The sequence below is a fragment of the Bos javanicus genome, chromosome 14, assembly GCF_032452875.1.
Source record: "Bos javanicus breed banteng chromosome 14, ARS-OSU_banteng_1.0, whole genome shotgun sequence".
In the NCBI taxonomy this organism is placed as follows: domain Eukaryota; kingdom Metazoa; phylum Chordata; class Mammalia; order Artiodactyla; family Bovidae; genus Bos; species Bos javanicus.
In genome coordinates this window covers 81,273,792-81,292,750 of record NC_083881.1, presented here as the reverse complement: position 1 = coordinate 81,292,750, position 18,959 = coordinate 81,273,792, and the positions used below count along the sequence as shown (strand labels likewise).

The 18,959-nt window shown below is 47.3% G+C and overlaps 1 protein-coding gene across 1 annotated transcript in view; it reads right to left on the bottom strand.

Annotated features, from left to right (window-relative positions):
• DEPTOR (DEP domain containing MTOR interacting protein) overlaps positions 1-14,049 on the bottom strand; it is a 157,908-nt gene extending 143,859 nt beyond the window's left edge. The window contains exon 1 of the mRNA XM_061439526.1: positions 13,850-14,049. Within this exon, the coding sequence (XP_061295510.1) occupies positions 13,850-14,025 (176 nt within the window). The 5' untranslated portion in view covers positions 14,026-14,049. The remainder of the gene's footprint in view (positions 1-13,849) is intronic.
• Positions 14,050-18,959: the final 4,910 nt, after the last annotated feature.

The following is an 18,959-nucleotide window of genomic DNA, read 5'->3' as shown; positions in this document are numbered from 1 at the left end:
GGGCACCCGGAGCCTGGCACCCGGCTTCCTGTCACGCGTGAAGTCACCTCCCAGCGCGCCTGGCATCCCAGGCCCCCGGCCTCCGTCTCCCCCCCTCACTGCCCCCTCCCCTGCAGTCCCAGGCCCCCGGCCCCTGTCTCTCCCCTCTCACTGCCCCCTCGCCTGCAGTCCCAGGCCCCCGGCCCCTGTCTCTCCCCTCTCACTGCCCCCTCGCCTGCAGTCCCAGGCCCCCGGCCCCTGTCTCTCCCCTCTCACTGCCCCCTCCCCTGCAGTCCCAGGCCCCCGGCCCCTGTCTCTCCCCTCTCACTGCCCCCTCGCCTGCAGTCCCAGGCCCCTGGCCCCCGTCTCCCCGCTCCCACCGCCCCCATCTCTCCCCTCTCACTGCCCCCTCCCCTCTAGTCCCAGGCCCCTGGCCCCCGTCTCCCCGCTCTCACTGCCCCCTCGCCTGCAGGAGTTTCCGGGGCCGCGTTCGTCCCTTATGCTACTAGCATGGCCTCCGCTCCTAAGTGTCCTCCTCTGCCGAAATGCCCGACAGCATCCTCAGGACTCCCCACCTTTAACTTTCAATAATTTATTTTCAGTGTCTCTCAGTTTTTATATTTACTGTAAATATATGAATTTATTAAATTACAATTATCATATGTTCAGGTTTTAAAATAAGTTTACTATCCAAAGATACATGAGACATTAGATTCATGTAATACATGCCTCTTGTCCCTCCCCCCTCCCTGACTGGCATCCTTGCGGACTCCACTCCCCTGGGGTATCCACCCTGTCCTGAGATCAATTCTGCTGCAGGACAAATACAGATGGACGAAGTCCAGAAACGCCACCTTCAGAGTGCTGTTCTTTACATTATTCTGCACTTGGTATATTTCACAATTTGGAAACCTTAAAGCGTAAAAGTGAAAAATAAAGTTTCTGATCCATAGGAGGCCGCAAGTGTGCTTGAAACGCTGAGAGATGCAAGTGATCACAGAGGGAAGCCTGAGAAATGAAGTCCTCCTCCTCCCCAGCACCTAACCCAGTGTCTGACATCTAGATGGAGTTTGGGAATTATTTATGGAACTAGTGATACGATACTGAGAGGGATCCCGCGTGGATATGGCAGGACAACAGAGCCTGTCGTGCTGCTGTTGAAACAGCTTTTAGCTTCAAAAAGTAAAATCTAACTTTTCCCTCAGCTTTGCACTTCTGCTGAACACTTCTGGAAAGGAGAGGGAAGTAAAGACTCCATAGATGACAGCTCTAAGAGTCCAGCAGCATAATTCTAAGGACACAGTATTGTCTCAAAGACACATGGTTACATATGCACGTGGCAGCAACTGGTTACTCACGTCTCCTGGATTTCCAGTTATGGGGTCAACATGTTGTTTGAGTTGATTTTCTGTTTCTTGGCGCCAAAAGCATTCGAAGATATCAGGATAGGGGTTTGGGTTTCACAGGTGTATGTCTGAGTCAACACTCCTCAGAGGGTGCATTTCATTGTGTAAGTTTTATCTCAAAAAAAAAAATCTTTGCAGCAACATGGATGTTACTAGAGAATATTAGAGTTAAGTGAAGTCAGACAGAGAAACATAAATATATGATACCACCTACATGCTCAGCTGGTAAAGAATCGGTCTGTACTGCAGGAGACCCCGGTTTGATTCCTGGGTCAGGAAGATCTGCTGGAGAAGGGAAAGGCTACAAACTCCAATATTACTGCCTGGAGAACAGTCCATGGGATCTCAAAGAGTCAGACATGCCTGAGCGACTTTCCCTTTCATTTCATATGCAGAATCTAAAAAAATTGATACACATAAGTGAAAAGTGAAAGTGCTACTCACTCAGTCCTGTCTGCCTCTTTGCCATCCCACGGACTGTAGCCCTTCAGATACAAATAAACTTACGGCTACCAAAGGGGAAGGTGGGGGAGAGGAATAAATTCGGAGTTTTGGAATTAACAAGATAGCCACTACTATACATAAAACAGATAAACAAGGACTCACCATACAGCACAGGGAACTGTATTCAATACCTTATGATAACCTAGGATGGAAAAGAACCTGAAAAAGTGTATACACATATATACAACTGAGTCACTTTGGTACACCTGAAACTCACACAACATTGTAAATCAGCTATACTTCAATTACTTCAATTAAAAAGAATGAATCAATAAAGTCCTGTTGCTGCTGCTGCTGCTGCTAAGTCGCTTCAGTCATGTCCGACTCTGTGCGACCCCAGAGACGGCAGCCCACCAGGCTCCCCCATCCCTGGGATTCTCCAGGCAAGAACACTGGAGTGGGTTGCCATTTCCTTCTCCAATGCATGAAAGTGAGAAGTGAAAGTAAAGTCACTCAGTCGTGTCCGACTCTTAGCGACCCCATGGACTGCGGCCCACCAGGCTCCTCCGTCCATGGGATTTTCCAGGCAAGAGTGCTGGAGTGGGGTGCCATTGCCTTCTCCACAATAAAGTCCTACTCTTCTTCAAATTTAAAAAAAAAAGAGAATTATAAACGAATAGTACAAGCTAGTAAATTCCATGTTGAAGGTTTAGAAAAAGTGTATTATTGTCTGTAACTTATTCTGAAATGCTAAAAAAAAATAAGATGAATTGATGGCTAGACGGAAGGATGAATATAAAGACAGTCATGTGATAAAGCAAGTACGGCAGAACGTTAATGGTGAGGTCTGAGCGGAGGAGACAAGAACATTCACTGTGGAATTCTCCACACTTGTCTGTATGTCTGAAAGTTTTCACAATAAAGTGTTGGAGGAAAAAGCTGATTCACTCATGTTCCTCATATTGGAATGTCCTTAAATGCTCTGATAACGTTCGGCTCTCACAAGTATAGTAGCAGGGCGGTGTCTTTTATCATGGCAACCAAGGTTTATTCATCCCCTTTCATAGAGACAGGTCATACCCACTGCTAGGTTGGACTACCCGAGTCTACAATACAGTCATTAACAAAGTAAATTCTAACAAATGTGAAGGAAAATGAATCCTGGTTATGCATCAGATAACTGCCTCAAAACCTTATCTCTAAATTGATCTTGTTGTGTTTTTAAGAAGAAAATAGTACAAGTAGGAACTTTGGTAAAGTTTTATTTTATCAAGCTTATTATAACTTAACTAAAGATGATATAAGAGGCACTTGGCATCACAGCTTAAGAGTTTATGTCACCACACAGAACAAACCTCTGGTTTTTGCAGTGCATACATTTGGTGAAAGTCATTTTCATTTATGGAAATGTTAAAGAGCAAACGTAAGTAGAATTTCTATAAAAAAACTCGATGAAAATAGGATACAAGTTTACCCCATTCTCCTTTCCTCCTGGAGGAGAGGAGAGGAAAGTGAAAGTGAAACAACCCCATGGACTATACAGTCCACGGAATTCTCCAGGCCAGGATACTGGAGTGGGTAGCCTCTCCCTTCTCCAGGGGATCTTCCCGCCCAGGGATCCAACCCAGGTCTCCCGCATTACAGGCGGTTCTTTACCAGCTGAGCTATGAGAGGAAAGGAATCGGGAAGGAAAATAGGATTTCTACAATTCAAAAAACTCACACTTTACTGGACTCTGTATATGTGCCTGAAAACAGTGTCAGTTCAGTTCATTCGTTCAGTCGTGTCCGACCCTTTGAGACCCCATGGACAGCAGCACGCTAGGCCTCCCTGTCCATCACCAACTCCTGGAGTCCACCCAAACTCATGTCCATTGAGTCGGTGACACCATCCAGCCATCTCATCCTCTGTCGTCCTCTTCTCCTCCTGCCCTCAATCTTTCCCAGCATCAGGGTCTTTTCCAATGAGTCAGCTCTTCACATCAGGTGGCCAAAGTATTGAAGTTTCAGCTTCAACATTAGTCTTTCCAATGAATATTCAGGACTGATCTCCTTTAGGATGGACTGGTTGGATCTCCTTGCAGTCCAAGGGACTCTCAAGAGTCTTCTCCAACACCACAGTTCAAAAGCATCAATTCTTCAGCACTCAGCTTTCTTTATAAACAGTGTACTAACCTTATAAATAGAACTGCTTTTTGATAGAAAACTAACCCAGGATCCTCAACTGAAAATGTGCTAAATCTTCTTTTAAGATGGAAAAAACAGTCCTTTCTTAATATACCTTCTTTGCAAATTTGCACATTTATACTCTGGTGGTTTAGTCGATAAGTCATATCCAACTCTGTGACCCCGTGGACTGTAGCCTGCCAGGCTCCTTTGTTCATGGGATTCTCCAGGCAAGAACACTGGAGTGGGTTTCCATTTCCTTCTCCAGGGGATCTTCCCGATGCAGGGATTGAACCCGGGTTTCCTGCATTGCAGGCAGATTCTTTACAGACTGAACTGGAAGCACCCACTTACACCCAGCACCTCATTATACATCTCTGCACTACCCCCTTTCCATTCCTCCTTGCTTTTTTTTTTCTTTTTTTTGTGGCCACACCACTCATAGTGTATTTCTCCAGAATTTTACAACTTGTTAGAAAACAGCAAAACTTCACACATAATAAAGTACAGGCACTAATCTAACTGTAATGAAAATACACCGCACGAGACACCGCTTTGTCTCTTAATGAGAGGACGTTCACGCTAACGCTTTGTTTCTCATACTCTAAGTTGTGACTGGAGAAGCTTCTGAGCATTTTGAACGAGCCTCCTTCAGAAGGCTACCTGGTCTGCCACGGAGCACAAGGCTCGGCTTGTCGGAGCTGTAACAACTTCAGCACCCAAGGGACAGCCCACAGAGCTGCACGATCAAAGGAGGGCCCAGGACCTGAGTGGGTGCTGGGCCACAGTTCACCTCAACGAAAGGAACCTCGGGGTGAAGACCAGAATCAGAAATCTGTAGGTACAAGTATTGCAGCGAGACAGTGTCATCAAAATTAAAGCAAATAACGCACGCCACCAACAATAACAAAACCACGAGCAACAGCTAAAGGTTCCAAGTGGAAAGAGCTGGGCCCTGCTCTGATGACGTTAGCTGCCAACCGCCCTGTGCAGCTGCTGTGGGCTTCCTCCAGCTGGAGGCCTTGGCGTTTGTCTGCTCTTGCTACACCCTGGCAACAGCTGTTATCAGAAAACTGAACGGCTGAAAGGCCATCTTGTCCCCCACTCCCCGGCGCGTGTTCTCTCTCCATCTCGCCTCTCCTCGTCACCCTTAAAAATGTCTGAAAAGCTACAGCAGGGTGGCTCTTCGTGCAGACCTGGGTAAGTCCCTGCATCCAGTATGGACCATCTCAGCCCGGATGAGAGCGGCCCTGTCGCCCTCGCTGGCGGCGCCGTGGGGCATGGCCATTTACCAGCCCTGCCCGACTGTGGCCTCCTAGTGTCTCACAATCCATAAAAGTCACAGGCATAAGCCTCCAAGTGCGGTTAAAGCTGGTAACACTGGGACAGAAGTCCCAGAGCTGGAACCCACCTCTCTCCTTAGTACATAATGAGGAACAGAGCTAACAGTGGTGAGGTACTGGGCAGACAGAGGGTTGATACTGTTCCCCGTGTCTTTTCCTCAACACTAAACTCAGAGACACCAACCAATTAAGAGCTGCTGTCTGATAAAGGGATGTGAGTCCCTGATCCAAATAAATACTAGAAATTACAGGAGAGAAGAATCATCCATCATCTCTTATTCTCTTCTTTTGAGGGGTAGGCATTTGACTTATTTTCAGGTTTATTGATTCCAAAGTCGTCAGAAGGCAGGATCTAAATACCAGCACTGGCGTTTTAGAAAAGTCATCACAAACATTATTCATAAGCAACACTGCCGTTGTTTCAGAGACAGGCTTGCATAAGTGAAGAGAACTGTAAAATTATTCCACAACCATTTACTGAGCACACACTGTCTTCCATTTGCATGAGGGTTCCTGCAAATGACAAAGCATCTTCCCAGGCTCCCTCTCCAGGAAAGGAACCTTTTGCTGAGCTTGCTCTGTGCCAGGTCCATGCGAGATGCCCCCACCTCCAAGGAGTGAAGTGGAAAAGATGCCCATGGAACAGGGTCTGTAAACGGGCAAAGCCTCCAGTTCAAAGGCAACTCGGCTCTACACATGGCTCCTCTGCCCGACCCCAAATAGAGCAGCTCTCCATTTTCTGAAGCCCCCCCTCCTTTTCTTTATCTGAACAGGTGGTAATTTCCCAGACGCCAGGATATCCTCTCTGCTTTTTAGGAAAATAAAGGCATCTTCCTTCCGTTTGGATCTCCTCACTTCTGTAGGAGCATCTGGGCGGCTTTGCTTCTGTTCCCCTCGGTTACCGCGTCTAGCAGAGCTAAGCTCCATACTGTTGGCGACCGAGAGGGGCCGCTCTCAAACACGTTCTCTGCGCCAGCACTCCCCAGCCTTTCTGGCACTAGGGATCGGCTCATGGAGGGCAAGTTTCCCTGGGGCCCGGGGAGGGCGGCGGTGGAGGGTGGCTGGTTTGGGGACGATTCAAGCGCCTTACATTCACTGCCCTCCTTTGAGAACCTAGTGCCGCTGCTGATCTACAGGAGGCAGAGCTCAGTGATCAGTGACGTGAGTGACGGGGCGTGCATCCGGAGTGACGGGGTGTGCGTCGTGAGTGACGGGGTGTGCGTCGTGAGTGACAGGGTCTGTATCAGGAGTGATGGGGTGTGCGTCGTGAGTGACGGGGTGTGCATCGTGAGTGACGGGGTCTGCATCAGGAGTGACGGGGTGTGCATTGTGAGTGACGGGGTGTGTATCAGGAGTGATGGGGTGTGTATCAGGAGTGACAGGGCGTGCATCAGGAGTGATGGGGTGTGCATCGTGAGTGACGGGGTCTGTATCAGGAGTGACGGGGTGTGCATTGTGAGTGACGGGGCGTGCATCAGGAGTGACGGGGTGTGTATCAGGAGTGACGGGGTGTGCATCGCGAGTGACAGGCTTGTGCTCAGTCGCTCAGCCGTGTCCGACTCTTGGTGACCATTTGGACTGTAGCCCATCAGGCTCCTCTATCCACGGGATTCTCCAGGCAGGAACACTGGAGTGGGTTGCCATGTCTTCCTCCAAGGGATCTTCCCGATCTAGGGATGGAACCCGGGTCTCCTGTGCTGTAGGCAGATTCCAGCGCTGTGAGGGGTGGGGTGGCTGTAAACGCAGGTGAAGCCGGGCTCCTCTGCTATGGCTCACTTCCAGAGGGCACTCCAGTCCCTAACAGGCCACAGACAGTCCTGGCCTATGGCCGGGGGTTGGGAACCACTGCTCTAAGCCAATCTTCAAGTTCCTTAAGTTCAAAGTGCAATAAAATGAACTACAGTTGACCCCTTCTGAATGGCTCAGGTCCACTTATATTTGACTTTTTTCAATATAAATACTTCAGCACTACACAAGTCATGGTGAGTTGAATCTGCGGGTGGGGAACCAGGGATACAGAGAAAGTCTGACTGTAAAGTCACACTCAATTTTCGACTGTGCAGAGGGTGGTTGCTCTAACCCCCACATTGTTCAAGGGTCAACTGTATTTCTCCTTGTTCTATTCTGCACCTCTAAATTCCGTATCTCATATTTACTTTACTGTAGATTGGCCTTTGATTCCACCAGCTGACTTTTTACGTTTAGTTTGCATACTGCATTAACACTGGCAAAGCAAATTCAGAAAAGCTACTCAATATTGATTTAATATGTTTTTATGACCAAAGCAACAGCAAGCCTGTAGGAGTCTGGAAGGGCAGTCTGTTGCAGATAAAAGGCAAATATATCAAACCATTTGAAAGAACTGCAATTTCCTACAACTTACCTAAAGCTCACTGCCTAGTAAATTGCTTTTAGGGTCCCAGCTTTTAATGATTGGATGAGACCTTTGTAATTAGCATATTTAGTCTAGGTAGATGAGCATAACTGAAAAGCTTAAAGCACTTTCCTTCTTAATTAAGCATTCCTCATTACGTCCTTAACTCTCCTTCCCACCCGCCCATGCTCACAGCTGGCAGAACAGTGCACTGTGATTTATCTTCCCATCAAAATGATTACAGATTCAGAACGAGTGGAGTTCAAATTAAGTTTTCAAAACCACATGGCAAGGAACACCCGGCTTAAAAGTTAATGGAGAAAGTGACCGTTCTATCTTGTCAAAACATAAACACTTCTTAGAAATTAATTAGCTTTTCCCCTGCAGAAGGGAAAAATCATTTGTCTCCTTGCTTGTTTGCAAAAGTTATCACACTTTGATACTCTTACATACATGATTCTGTTTTGCATTGGTCTCACCCCGACACTTGCTAACCCTCTAAATTACTCATTGGAGACACCGTTAAACTGAGGTCTAGCATTTTGCTTAACTCTCAGCTCTAGCGCTTTCTTGCTGAATCATCTATGACCAGTTAGCTTACACGCTCTGTTCCTCAGTTTTCCCATCTGTAAGATGAGGATAACAAGCATATCTTCTACACAGAGTAGCTATAAGGCTTAAGGCACACATATATGTAATATATATTAATATATATTCCTAATACATATAAGCACGTGGAAGAGTCTTTGGCAGATAATAAATGCCATGTAAGTAGGTGACACTAGTGGTGAGGAATGCCCCTGCCAATGCAGGGTATATTAGAGACGTGGGTTTGATCCCTGGGTTGGGAAGAGCCCTGGAGGAGGGCATGGCAACCCACTCCAGTATTCTTGCCTGGAGAATCCCATGGACAGAGGAGCCCAGCGGGCTATGGTCCATGGGGGCACAAAGAGTTGGCCATGACTGAAGCAACTTGGCACGCACACACAAGTATTATTACTATCACACCTACCATCACCGCAGAGAACAGGGATAGTCCATGGGATTCCTTAAATGCTCCTTTACAAACCACTTTCTGGCTAAGTATCTTTGGAATTAACCTATAGAAGAAACATAAGGTGGATTCTGGGTGTTGTGACTAGAATGTCATAATTACAGCTGCATGGCAAATGTCAAGATAAGAGATTTACACATAACATTTAAAAACAAGTAATGATTTTAAAAGTTATAGTAGGAAACCTCAGGATCATGCATGATTTACATATAGTTAATTATCTTCAAATTAGGAATGTGCTGAGACAACTTATGGCATGTTTTGTCTGTGTTGAATCAAGAATAACAGTGTAAAACAAAAAGAATAATACCGTAAAAAGACACACGCCGGAACTTCCCTGGAAGCCCAGTGGCTATGACGCTGCACGTGCAAGGCAGGGGCATGAGTCTGATCCCTGGTGCCGTGACCCCATGTGCCGTGCGGCCAAAAAATAAAATTTAATAAAAAAAAGATACATGTAAAATGTCAGTCCCATCTCATCTGGTGTGCTAGTCATGCTGTTATCAAGCTGATGATAAATATCACTGTATTCTTTGGCCAATCCAAAAAGAGGGCAAAAAGCTTACTTGAAAAGTTTTCATACTTTGTCTTTCATCACTCTGATGTGTCATCCAAATGCATTTGTGTAATAGTTTTACTGAGATATAATTCATACATCACATAATTCACCCACGGAGTGTACACAATTCAGTGGTTTTAAGCATATACACAGTTATGTTACCATTACCGCAGTCAAGTTGGAAACACTTCATCATCACCCAGAGAAGCTCTACACCCATCAGCAACCAGCCTCCCGCCACCCCCCCGCCCCCGGTGCCACTTTCTGCCTCCACAGATCCGCCTATTTTGGACGCATCACGTCAGAGGCGTCAGAGGACGTGTCCTTCTGTGTCCTCTTTCACTTAGCATAAGTCAAAGTCCCTCCATGCTGTGGCTTTCATCAGTACTCCATTCCTTCTTATAGCTGAACAACACTTCTTGTACAGACACATCACACATAATTGACCCATCCATCAGCTGACAGACACTTGAGTTGTTCCTGGTTTTGATTACCAGGAAAAATGCTGCTCTGAAAATCTGTGTACAAATTTTTATACAGACATGTGTTTTCATTTTTTTTGAATATATACCTAGGAGTAAAATTTCTGGGTCACATGGTAATCTATGTTCAGTCTTTAAGGAAATGCCAGAATGATTTCCAAAGTGGCTGCATCATTTTCTCTTTCTACCAGCAGTGTATAAGGGTGCCAATTTCCCCAAAACCTTGCCAACACTTATTATCTGTCTCTCTGATCATAGCCATCCTGGGGATATGAAGTGATATCCAAATACATTTTTAATATACAAAAACATGGGGCTTCCCTGATGGTTCAGTGGTAAAGAATCCTCCTGCCAATGCAGGAGATGCAGGTTCGATCCCTGGTCGGGGAAGATCCCACACACCACAGAGCAACTAAGCCCGTGTGCTACAAGTACTGAAGCCCATGCACTGCAACCAGAGAAGCCCCCACAGTGAGAAGCCTGCTCACAGCAACCAGAGAAAAGCCCACACAGGAAGGAAGACCTAGCACAGCCAAAAAGAAATACATATGTTAAAAAAAAATTTTTTTAAACAAACCCTACTCTTGTTAAGGTCATCACTCAAAAAAAAAAAAAAAAGATATAAAAACATGCAAATACATTGGGCAAGGAAGTAAATCTTTTAGGATAAGGAAAAGCGCAAAGAGATTAGGAAAATGATTCCACAGTCAGGCTAGAAAAGAAAGCAGGATATATCTTTAAATGTTACTCAATTTCATACCCTTATGCAGCCAGCTGGCCTTACCAAAGTGTCAGGATTGTGGAGCCAGCCCCCAATTTCACATCTGGAGCTTATAATAATCACAGCAACCACTACTCTTGATTTATTGATTTATTTTGCAAAGTTCCTTCCCGTGTTATGCCCGATTTGATCCAAAGCCACAAGTCTTCCTTGGAAGAGTAGTATTATCCCCATTCCGCAGGCAGTCACTGAGGCCCAGTGAGCAACTGCCTGGTAAACACAGTCAAAATGAATACCGCATCCACATATGAAGCATCCATATATACACTCAGAACAAACGTTAAATAAAGAGCATCCAGAGAGCTGGACCTGGAAGCCAATTCTGCATTTCCAGTCCCATCATAGTGCGTCCTGTCCTCATTACTTATTTGCCGCGTCTTTGATGACCCAGAAAGCAACGGAAAGGAAAGAGAAGGAAGACAGCAATTCTGTGTGTGTGTGTGTGTGTGAGTGTGTGAAGCATTAGAGGCAGGAAGCCTGGACATCACAAAGTCCCCACAATCAGCCTGTAAGAGCGGCATGTGAAAGCGTGATAGTGACAGCAAGGAGCTTTGCATCCCTACTCCCTCGTGCGAGGTTCCTCTGGTAACCAAGAAGCCACTGGTGTGCACGGCCACTTAAATCCCTAAATGCTGAATATCACATTTACAATAGTATATTTAGTTACATACACTACTCATTCAAACATCTGAGGAAGTGCTGTGTACTTGGTACTCAGCACCGTGCTAAGATGGTAGAGATTTTTAAAAGGCAACGATGACACGTTTCCAAAGTAAAATTAAACAACTAACATTTACTAAGCCTTTTACATGTAGCATCTCCTCATTCAGTCCTCACAAAATCCCTGCAAGACAAGGGAAACTGAGGCCCCGAAAAGTTAAGCAAACTGTCCCCGAGACACAGGATTAATAAATGCTGGAGCTGGAATCAGAAGCCCAGGCAAGCTGGTTCTAAAAGGCCTTCTTGACCGCAAGCAGGCCTTCCTGCTAGATCCGGCTCAGCTGGAGGCACGGGGGTGGGGCAAGGCGACCAATAACCTCATTAAGTAAGTGCTAAATGCTCCCTAATAGGTGAAGCCCAGAGGAAAGTCATCAGCCCTATGGGGTGCTTATCTTGCCTTTTTACAGGTGAAGAGACAAGCCCAGACAAGTGAGTTCACTTGTCCAAAGTCACAGAACCATCACACTAAGGCTGGCAGGGTGCTGACTGCGTGACAGGTACTGCTCCAAGCACCAACTCATCTATTTAACCCTCATCACAACACCATGAGGTAGGTTCCATGATTAGCCCTCATTCCTAGTTAAGTAACTTGTCCAAGGTCTCCTTCACCAGTAAAAGTAGCAAACCCAATTCACCGGGCTTTCAAGTTTTCCTTAAAATAACTTAATGTTGACTTTTGGCAACAAAGTAGCTGCGCGGAAGTTCAAACCCAGGTCTACCTAACAGAGCGAGAGAGAGCCCTCTGTCTTCCTACACTAAACCTGCCACAGCGCAGAGGGGTGCAGCGGGAAAAGGGGAAGTGTTCCGGGGACCCCCTAAGGATGGCGCAATCACGCATGTCTGAAGGAGAAGGTGCTTTCTGGAGAGAGGCACCAAGCAATATTTCACTTTTTTTTTTATTACTTTTTTTCATTATTGAGATGATAGTTTGAGTACCCTTTGGAAAACAATCTTTCATAATGTGATGTATTTTTTAAATGTCTTTTTTTTATTGTGGTAAAAATCACATAATCTAGAACATACCATTTTAACCATATTTCTTAAAAGGAAGTGAAACGTACCCAATTGAGCTGATAAATTAAAATGTTAGTGTTTCAAATTGAATCAGAAAAGCTTTACTTTTTTTTCAATTAGAAAATCTCTTGATGGAAAAGAAGCTTTTATTCTCTTGAATTTTGGCTATACATTAAAAACCATCAAGGAATAGAAATGTGCAATTTGCCTTTCGTAACGTTAAACTCAATTAATTCTGACCTCCAATATTTGCTTCCTCAATCCAAGCGCAGCAAGCAGAGTGGTTACCAAACCTTTAGGGATCTTTGCAAGGGTGTCTCTCTCTCCTCCGTGTTCTGAAACCAGCGTTTTAGACACCAAAAAGACCCTGGAGACTCAGGCCAATAAGAAGGCAGAGGCGCGCACGCCGTCCGATGGGACTAGCGGCCCATGCAAGTGGCTCTGACGCTGAAGCCAAGAAGTTCTGTTTTTCCTGGCAAACCGATCTATGACCACAAGCCCAGCAGCTGCGGAACCGGTCAGACCGTCAGTACAACCCTCAGAGACGAATCCAAGGACCGCGATGGGATGGGAGTGATGGGGTCTGAGCCCCGGGCCCCGCCTGTGCCGGGCGCGGGGACGCAGTCGGGGCGCCGCCGCCCGGGCCGGTGCGTTCCGCCCGAGGCGTGCGCGGGGACGGGGCGGGACCCGAGCCTCCACGGCCCTTGCGGACCCGGGCGCTGACCCACGCGCGCGTGCGGACGCCGGCACAGGCGCAGGGTTTGCAGCCTTCGGTTTGGCCCCATAAGGACCTTTCGGGGGGCGCCGAGGTCAGCTCCGCTTCACGGATGATGACACTGGGGCTCAGGGCAGCGACGCGAAACGTGCACCTTAAGTGAGGCTGGCGGCTTCCACCCGGAGGAGCGCGGCCCCGGGGGAGCCGGCTGCGGGCTGCCACGCGCCCCTCGCGCCCGGGCCGGCAAGACCCCAGCGCCCGGGAAGGGGCGCGCGCGCCCACCGCCCGAGCCCGCCGCCGCTCCGGCTCCCGCCGCCCGAGCCCCCCGCCGCCCCGCGCGCTCCCGGCGCGTCCGAGCGGCGAAGGGCTGCAGGAACCGGGCTGCGGTGAGATCGGCTGCGGGCTGCCCACGCGCCCCTCGCCCCGGCCCGGGGGCCCGGCTGGCAAGACCCGTAGGCCGAAGCCCCCGCGCGCTTATTGCCCGCGGTCCCCGCTCCCGTCGCCCCGCGCGCCCACTGCCCGAGCCCCCCGCACCCACCGCTCTCGCCGCCCGAACTCCTCGCCGCCCCGCGCGTCCGAGACCCCTGGGCGTCTCAGCGGCGCAGGGCTGCAAGAACGGGGCTGCGGTGAGGCGGCTGCGGGCTGCCCACGCGCCCCTCGCCCCGGCTGGCAAGATCCCGGAGCCCCCGCGCGACCATTGCCCCAGCCCCGCGAGCCCGCGCCCGCACGGCCGCAGCGAAGCCGGGGCCAGTGGAGCCGCGGGCGCGCGGGCTGGCGGCGCCCCGCGAGCCGCGGCACGGCCCCCCGCCTCACCGCAGCTGCTCGCCGGTGACCAGGACCTCCGCCATGCGCTCGAGCTCGCGCTGCCGCGCCCCGCCGTCGCCGCCGCCGCCCCCCTCCATGGCCCTCGCCGCGCCCTCAGTCTCCGTGGTCCGCCGTGGGCTCGGCTCGGAGCCCCAGCCTGCCCGCACTGACACCGCCCCCGCCATCTTTGCTGGGGGCGGTGCGGAGCTCACACGCCATTGGCTACCGCGGGGAGGCGGTGGGCGGTGCCCAGAGAGCCCGCCCACATGGGGGCGTGGCTGAGCCCCGCGTGGCCGGGGGCGGGGCCAAGAGGGAAACATCAACACGGGGCGGGGCGGTTCTGAGCGCGGGCTGAGGCTGCAGGTCCGGCCAGGAGGCCTCTCCTTGACGCGCACAGCTGGTCTGCGAGGTCCTGGGCACGGGCGGGGAGGCTACTACACACGGGTGCAGGCATTTTTATTATATCGTCCACGTCCCCGACTGCCTGGGTAGAAATAATCATTTCCCTAAGCAGTGAACTGGGAAGGATGTACATACACGTCATTGCAGGGTTTCAAGAGATTAACCAAGCTTCTCGCCCAACCTTCTCACCAAAGACAGTTTACCTACCTTTGCTGTTGCTGTTCAGTCGCTCAGGCGTGTCCGACTCTTCGCGGCCCCATTGACCGCAGCACTCCAGGCCTCCCTGTCCATCACCAACTCCCAGAGTTTACTCAAACTCATGTCCATCGAGTCGGTGATGCCATCCAACCATCTCATCCTCTGTCGCCCCCTTCTCCTGCCTTCAGTCTCCAGCATCAGGGTCTTTTCCGGTGAGTCAGTTCTTCGCATCAGCTGGCCAAACAATTGGAGTTTCAGCTTCAGCATCAGTCCTTCCAATGAATACTCAGGACTGATTTGCTTTAGGATCGACTGGTTGGCTCTCCTTGCAGTCCAAGGGACTCTCAAGAGTCTTCTCCAGCACCATGGGGTCATCAATGAAGAATGCTGGGTTGGAATCAGATGGACTTGAGATCCAGTGGCATACCTATAATTTCCTAACTAAATGTGCTTAATTCCCAGTTTCTTCCTTTACAAAATAAAAATAATTGTGGCTACCACGTTGTTGACATCTGCTGCATTAAAGACGCTTCCGATAGTCGTTACTTCTTTTAATTGCAACAAATGGTAAAATGAGTATTGCCCTCTTTTTACTCAGGAAACAGGCCCAGAGAGATGAGGCAACTTGAGCTTCATTGTCCAAAAACTATGAGGATCATTTAACATAAGCATGGTGCCCAGGGTTAATTAGATCAACAGCTTGCTTTTGCTCCTGTTTTTATTCTAAAATTGCTACAAAGAGTATCAAGAGCTTGCATGGATTTCACCTTCAAACATGCAGTTTCTATCTTGATCCTGTCATTTACTAACTTTGCAACCTTGTGCTAGTTACTTAACTTCTCCAAGACTCCATTTTCCGTCAATAAAGCAGGAGTAATTCCTACTTTATAGGGATGTTGTGTGACTTAAGTGAAACAACATTATGTAAAGTTTCCAGGTATATGCCATGTGTTCAATAGCTGTTCTCTTTAACATCATTGTTTTTTGAAATACTTTTATTTATTCCTTATATTTGGGTGAGCTGGATCTTCCTTGCTGCTTGGGCTTTTCTCTAGTTGAGGCCAGTGGGGACTACTCTATTGCAGGGCCTGGGCTTCCCTTTGCGGTGGCTTCTCTTACTGTGGGGCCCGCGCTTTAGGGCCCGAGGGCTTCAGCACGGGCTTAGTTGCTCTGCAGCATGGGGAGTCTTCGGAGCAGAGATCAAACCTGTGTCTCCTGCATTGGCAGGTGGACTCTTAGCCACTGGACCACCAGGGAAGCCCCTCATTATTGCTTTTAATATGAAAAAGAAGATAAAGAAGGAGAAAAAGGTGAAGAAATTCTTGCCAGATACTTTCCATTGTGTTTTTGTTTCCAGACAAATCCATTTTTCTCAAGTTATTTCTAATTAATATTTGATTATTAATAGGTCTTCAATATGAAGAAAAGAGAAAGGCAGAACAGGTCCCACTAAATCTCTTTGATTAATAGTTTTAAGCTTTTTGAAAGTGTAAAATGAAAAAAAATATTTACCTATTCCTAATTATTCATGGTTCAAACAATATTTTGTTTTATCCAAAAGCTCTAACTACATATTGTAAATCATATCACTATTATGATTGTCTTCTGGCTTTTCTCCCTTTAAATCTAGTCATGCTTTCATTTGAATTCAGACAGCTTTCTTCATCTCAAAAGTGAAAATGAAAAAAAATTATGTAAAATATTTTCCTGTTTAATAGTTTGTGATTAAAATTTCATGATAAAAACTTTTATCATAAAAGTTTATGATTAAAAAAACTATTTAAAAAACACCTTAACATAAGGGGGCGGGGATCGAGTCAGTAGTATAGCTGATACCACTCCTCCAGTGAGAGGCAGTGTGGAATCTGCTGTTCATGCTCGAGGAGAAGGTTCTGTGTGTGTTTGTGTGTGTAGATGTGAACAGGATGCCAGTGGGCTATTATTGTTTTCATCTTTCTTTTCATGTAGGAAACACACCATGTTCCCCTTGGCTAGAAAACAGACCCTTTCTCCTAAGAGGAAGGTTAGTTAGCTCACCAGAGGACCTGTGTTCAGGGCACGCCTGGCCCGGAACAGCATGTGACGTGCTGGTGCCCTGAATGAGAAGAGGGCGCGGACACGGCGATCCACCCCTGACCTCCGAAGGACCGAAGATTCCAGCAGATCATGGTTTGATTCCTGTTCATTATCTTTTCTAAAATTTGTCTTCCTTTGCAAAACCAGGATAATACCACCGATCCCACGGGATTGCTGGAAGGGTGAAATAAAATGGAATGAGCCCACCTGTCACAGGCAGAAGCTGTTAAACCTGAACCTTCTCCTCCTCCTCTCCCTATTCACCTGCACCATGCCTTCTTGCTGTTTCCAAGCTCTGGGACCAGTGCTCCTCAGGCTTTTGGTAGATTTGGATCAGATGTGTGCTTGCACGGGCATATGAGTGTGTGTGTTTTTAATCCATTGAAGACTGGCACTTTGGCAAAAGACAATAAAAATGAATTTTTAAAAACATACAAAGCAGAAGCCCCAATTTTTTACTGTTTGGTGAATGGACAGAAAACTGTCAAATTGCTATAAACATTTCTAAACGATTTCTCTCAATATCTGTGAGTCTCAGTGTCTCTCCATATAGTTAAGGGTTATCAGCTGGCACACCATGCTTTGAATAGTTCTGGAAAAGGGGTGAACAGCAGTGTGAGAAGATGAATAAAGTCTGTGAAAAAATACTGTCGACTATAAACTTAATAGCATGTTAGCTATCATTCCTGTTTGGAGAAGGAAATGGCAACCCACCCCAGTATTCTTGCCTGGAGAATTCCAAGGACAGAGGAGCCTGGCGGGCGACAGTCCATGGGGTTGCAAAAGAGTCGGACAGGATGGAGCGACTAACACACACACACACACACACACACACACACACACACACACCCCATTACTGCTATTGCCTCTTCGTATACAACTGTATTATTGCCTCTTGATCTTAAAGATGAACTGAAATCCCACCTTCTTGGTGCCATGTTCTTGCACTCCGCCAGGTGGCTTGTTGTTTCTGTCTACACATTCTCATGGTATACGAAGATGTACATTACTATTAACCATTAATACAAGTCTAGAGCCTCCAGCTGCCACAATTTTTATTCTCTTTCTGGGAATGGAAGTAGATTGATGGCTTAACAATATCCTGTCCAGATCTTTCTGTTGATCCTTTAAAGAAGGGAACTTGTTTTTAAAAATTAAATGTAAAAATAGAAGAAAAATAAATTTTGATGTGTTCATCATTCACACTAGTTTCAATATTTTTGCCACTTTTTTCTACTGATAGAAATAAAACATTACCAATAAATTTGAGGTCCTCCTGTCTCAGCCCAGCTCATCCCCGAGTTCTTGACCTTGTGTCAGAAAGACTCAACCTTGGGATATGCTGCCACCGCGTGGTTTTCCTTTGCAACTACACTAAAGGACACCAGACCACTGACCTAATCAAATCCCTCAGGATTACACACTGGAAGTGACAACTAGATTCAAGGGAGACTACACCTGATAGACAGAGTGCCTGATGAACTACGCACGGAGGTTCGTGACACTGTACAGGAGGCAGGGACCAAGACCATCCCCAATAAAAAGAAACGCAAAAAGGCAAAACGGTTGTCTGAGGAGGCCTTACAAACAGCTGAGAAAAGGCAAAGGAGAAAAGGAAAGATATACCCATCTGAATTCAGAGTTCCAAAGAATAGCAGGGAGAGACAAGAAAGCCTTCCTCAGTGATCAGTGCAAAGAAATAGAGGAAAACAAAAGAATAGGAAAGACTAGAGATCTCTTCAAGAAAATTAGAGATACCAAGGGAACATTTCATGCAAAGATGAGCTCGATAAAGGACAGAAATGGTATGGACCTAACAGAATCAGAAGATATTAAGAAAAGGTGGCAAGAATACACAGAAGAACTGTACAAAAAAGATCTTCATGACACAGATAATCATGATGGTGTAATCACTCACCTAGAGCCAGACATCCTGGAGTGTGAAGTCAAGTGGGCCTTAGGAAGCATCACTATGAACAAAGCTAATGGAGGTGATGGAATTCCAGCTGAGCTATTTCAAATCCTAAAAGATGATGCCGTGAAAGTGCTGCACCCAATATGCCAGCAAATTTGGAGAACTCAGCAGTGGCCCCAGGACAAGAAAAGGTCAGTTTTCATTCCAATCCCAAAGAAAGGCAATGCCAAAGATGCTCAAACTACTGCACAATTGCACTCATCTTACATGCTAGTAAACTGATGCTCAAAATTCTCCAAGCCAGCCTTCAACAGTACATGAACCTTTAACTTCCAAATGTTCAAGCTGGATTCAGAGGAACCAGAGATCAAATTGCCAACATCCACCAGATTATCAAAAAAGAGAGAGAGTTCCAGAAAAACATCTACTTTTGCTTTATTGACTATGCCAAAACCTTTGACTCTGTGGATTACAACAAACTGGAAAATTCTTAAAGAGATGGGAATACCAGACCACCTGACCTACCTC